Source organism: Priapulus caudatus, unplaced genomic scaffold (genome assembly GCF_000485595.1).
Source record: "Priapulus caudatus unplaced genomic scaffold, Priapulus_caudatus-5.0.1 Scaffold649, whole genome shotgun sequence".
NCBI lineage: Eukaryota > Metazoa > Priapulida > Priapulimorpha > Priapulimorphida > Priapulidae > Priapulus > Priapulus caudatus.
Window position 1 is genome coordinate 2,144 of NW_014577710.1, and position 4,266 is coordinate 6,409.

At 41.2% G+C, this 4,266-nt stretch overlaps 1 protein-coding gene across 1 annotated transcript in view; it reads left to right on the forward strand.

Annotated features, from left to right (window-relative positions):
• Positions 1–3,657: 3,657 nt before the first annotated feature.
• Positions 3,658–4,266, forward strand: part of LOC106812446 (glycerophosphodiester phosphodiesterase 1-like) — a gene marked incomplete in the record, with an annotated part of 25,292 nt that continues 24,683 nt past the window's right edge. The window contains 1 exon segment of the mRNA XM_014816331.1: positions 3,658–4,021. Coding sequence (XP_014671817.1) covers positions 3,677–4,021 — 345 coding nt within the window.

The window sequence follows — 4,266 nt, forward strand, 5'->3', positions numbered from 1 at the left end:
AAACCGTATACACAATATACATCTACTTAGCCAAATATCGACATAACAACTACATACAAAACCTGCTATATTCGAGGCATAACTAAATATCTTATTCCACACATATACGATTGTGGAAACGATATCACTAATACCCAATAGCCAATATATGAATAACATATATCATAGATACACAAATATTGCATACTAGTACAGATTCTATAAACATAATCATAACATGACTACATTATATTCGATTACATAACATATTAATGACCAATCAGCTATGAAATTTAATTTACACTCATGATTTTTCATTCATAGAAAATAAAGAATAGCACACCATACAGTAGCACAATGTTACTATCTCAGCTGAATAACAGTGAGGACAGCCACCGACTACAGACTGAGCTCTGTAAACATAAGCTATATCACAGCTATCGATATCACTAGCAGTACAACATTTACATTACATACTATACAAACATACATACATACATATCATACTATACACTAATCAATCACATACATACTATTACATACATACATATCATACTATACAATACGAACTTCTAACTATTATATATTAGATTATAATACGCTCTATCACTATCCAGGTAAGGCGTCACATGAGAGCTGTAGGTACTGGAATAAGCATCAATAAATACCTATACTCTTATGTGCATAACTTGCTAAATAACTTGTATCCGTGTACGTGCAGCAAGCTGGACACGTGTTACGGACGTTGTGTTTACGAGAAAAAACCAGTGGCGTGGTCGCGCTAAGTCGTACTGTGGGCATCTTGAGCGCTGTCTGTCGCGAAGTGTAGTAAATAGGAGCTTGCAGACGTGTCACCTTAGCAATAGAGGGTATGATTGGGCATCAGTCGCGCTACCTATTAGTTAGTATATAGAGTACTCACTAGTTGCCGAGCCACAAGTCTTCTGCCCTGAACCCTAGCGCACATCTTTGCACAACATCTGCGCACCGCGGATACAAGATGCTTCAAGCAAGTGGTGCCAGGTCGGAAATTCTGAAAATCTAGCCAGTATATTATGAGATAGTGATTTCAGAGGTCGAGATGTTAAATTGTATTTGTTTAAATGATGGCTCTTTGATTGTTATAAACATTTTAACATTATTATTTGTTTTTTTGAAAGTCGTATTGATTTAATTTTTGTAATGTTTACTGAGTCATGCAGTCGTGACAGAGTGTAGTATTGTTTGTGTGGCTTTCGTATAAGCACTACATCAACCAATCCGCGCTAGGAAAACAGGATCTTAACCGAAGAGCTCATTAAATATTCGCACATATTCTACTGAGGTGATTACACATATTAAAAGTAATAGGAACAATTAGTAGTCTATATGTCAAAGTATTGATGAACTGTATCTTCTGTATTGCTGTAATAAATTATTTAAAACTAATAATATTCAATTGTTAGGGTGTTCGTGTCGCACGAATTTCTTAGTCGGCTCGTGCCAGCGCGGCGAGCAGCACTACTAAAATCTAGTCGCAATACATAGGTTGCACCACGGAGGCAAAATCAAGTTGTTTGATTCTCGTCAACTCGTTGCACCGCAACTAAAATTTTCGAGTGATGTCAAGTGGTTCGTCTGCCAGGCGCCGTCCCTGTTCACACTGGCCATTTTTGCAACAGCGAACCACGAAAATTGCACTGTTAAAGCGGCAACCGAGAATAAGCGCTGAGAGGTGATGGCTTCAGCGCCCCCAGCGAACATCAAGATGTGCGCCGCAACGCGAGCGCGGAGCGACGAGGTATTGAGCGGGCGAATTCAGGCAAACATTCCCACATGGCCGCGAGAGGGCAGTAGCAACGCTGACACAGCAATGGCTTGCCTGATTTGTTATTGATTTTTGGCACAGGGAGACATTACTCCCTGGCACCGCCATATGAAATCTCGGTATGCGCGCCTGCGCGTTAACGCTGCGAGAGGTGATGTTTAAAAAAATTTAATGTATTAGTGTTAATTAAAATTAATTAGGTTAAGGTTAGGGTTAGGGTTATCGTTAGGGTTAGTGTTTAGCGTTATCGTTAGGGTTAGGGTTAGGGTTAGGGTAGTCAGAAACGGAGTCGAATGTGGGAGTAATGTCTGCCCGGCGACCAAACCTTTGTTAACTTTCACTTTATCACTTCTGAAAAAGCGACGAATATGACGGATTTCCAAAGGTAATTACTGCGGCGAGGGCAAGTAGTATCAGTGCGTAAATGCCAAGCGCCAGAAATCCACTCTTACCATACATTTCAGGCCGTTAGCATAAATAAATCGTTACACGCCCTAGAAAGCGGTGCTGCCAAAATCGCTGACGGCTCGATGATTTCACAACATACATACATACATACATACATACATACATACATACATACATACATACATACATACATACATACATACATACATACATACATACTGGTATGGTACTTACCATATGGTAAATGGGGAAACAATGGAAATGTAGGGTGGCGGCAGGGGTGTATGCAGGGGGGGGGGGGGGTCGTGAGGGTCGTACGACCCCCCAAAATTTCAAAAGGTCCACACTTTTTCCAAAGATAAATGAATAAACATAATAAAAAAACATAAATGAAAAAGCATAATTGACCAGGTACCAGCAATGAGTCCAAAGACCTTGCCAATTGCGTGACGTAAATCTATCCCAATTCCAGCAATTCTGAAACTGAGCCTGCCATCCGCTTCAAGCTGGTGGCGCTGTAATCGATTCTGAGAGATTTCCGAGAGATTTTCTGATGTTGCCCGTCAATGTGCTGGCCTGCTTGCTCTAGTACCAACCAACAAGGAAAACCCCACAGCAGATGAAACAAAGTCTCTCAAAGAAGCTGTGACGATTTTCCAGGATGACCTACCAAACCCTGAACTTGTCGATGAAGAGCTTCTCCACTGGAAAGCGCTCTGAGAGAAAGTCCCGGATAACAAATTGCCAAAGTCAGCTGCTCAGTGCCTAAAGAAATGTGACATAACCTTGTTCCCAAATATATTCACTCGCTTGAAACTGCTACACTTCCCGCAACGTCGTGCGAGTGTGAGCGAACCTTCAGTGCTCTACGCAGGCTCAATACCTATAACTGTTGTTCCATGACGCAGGAAACAATGTCTAGTTTAGCCCTCATTCATATACACTACGAGAAGAAGGTCGATGTAGAGGAAGTGGTACGTGCATTCTGCCAAAAGCAACCTAGACGAATGCATTTCGGGCATGTCCTAAAGGACTAGAAGAGACACTGAAATGATTGGTTTTGTGTATTTTTTTTGTTTCAATTAAATTGTATTGACATTTTAATCACATCTTGCTGTTATTTCATTGTGAGAAGGTCCAAAAAATTATGATCACGACCCACCCAGAAAAAATCCTTGATACACCCCTGGGCGGATATAGAGGCGAGAAGAGCATGTGCATACATGTCCATACCACTTGTTTACCAGACAACTCACGCTTTACATTACGGCCAACCACGAAATCAAGATGCCAATATAATCACAAATTTGTATAAAACAGCGAGGAAGTGACTATAGCTAGTAGAATCAAGAAAGATATCATTCACTCCGGTACACCAATTAAATAAAATCACCATAAACTTCGGGGGAAATAGTGACCATATTTACCGTTAGGTGGCGCACACGCGTGTGCTGACTGTGCTCGGTTTCAAATACAACAGACATGGCGACCATAAATCGTGTTGATCGTTCAATATGTATATTGATGAAGATTTTCGTACTATTATTTTGCATATTTGCTACGTTTTCATCTCTGACATGGAGCATGTATACTGGTTTATGTGTTATCCTTATCATATATGCAATTGCCGCTTTGTTATATATACCTCGACCAAATGTTGAACTTGTCAAATCGGCTCTCGCTCACAACACCGAGAACACCAACACAGAGTCGACCACACCTAATAATATTAGTGAAACAACTAAACGCAAGAATAAAGTGCTGGTTATTGCGCATAGAGGAGCGGGCGACGATGCACCGGAAAACACGCTGGTTGCTTTCAGACTGGTATTTGACTGGCACCATTCGTTTTGTTACTGTAGTGTTACTGTTAGTGTTAGTCTTACCGGTTCAAGGATAGAGAACATGGGTCCCAATAAAACCAATGTCATTTACAAGTCAGATGCAGCTGGTACTGGTAGTTGTACTAGAATCGCATGAATGTCCGTCCCACAGGCACTTGCAGGGGTCGAAATTAGCGGTATCCCGATATCCGCGGGACACCAGATTCTTGTGCGGGATACCAGATTTCA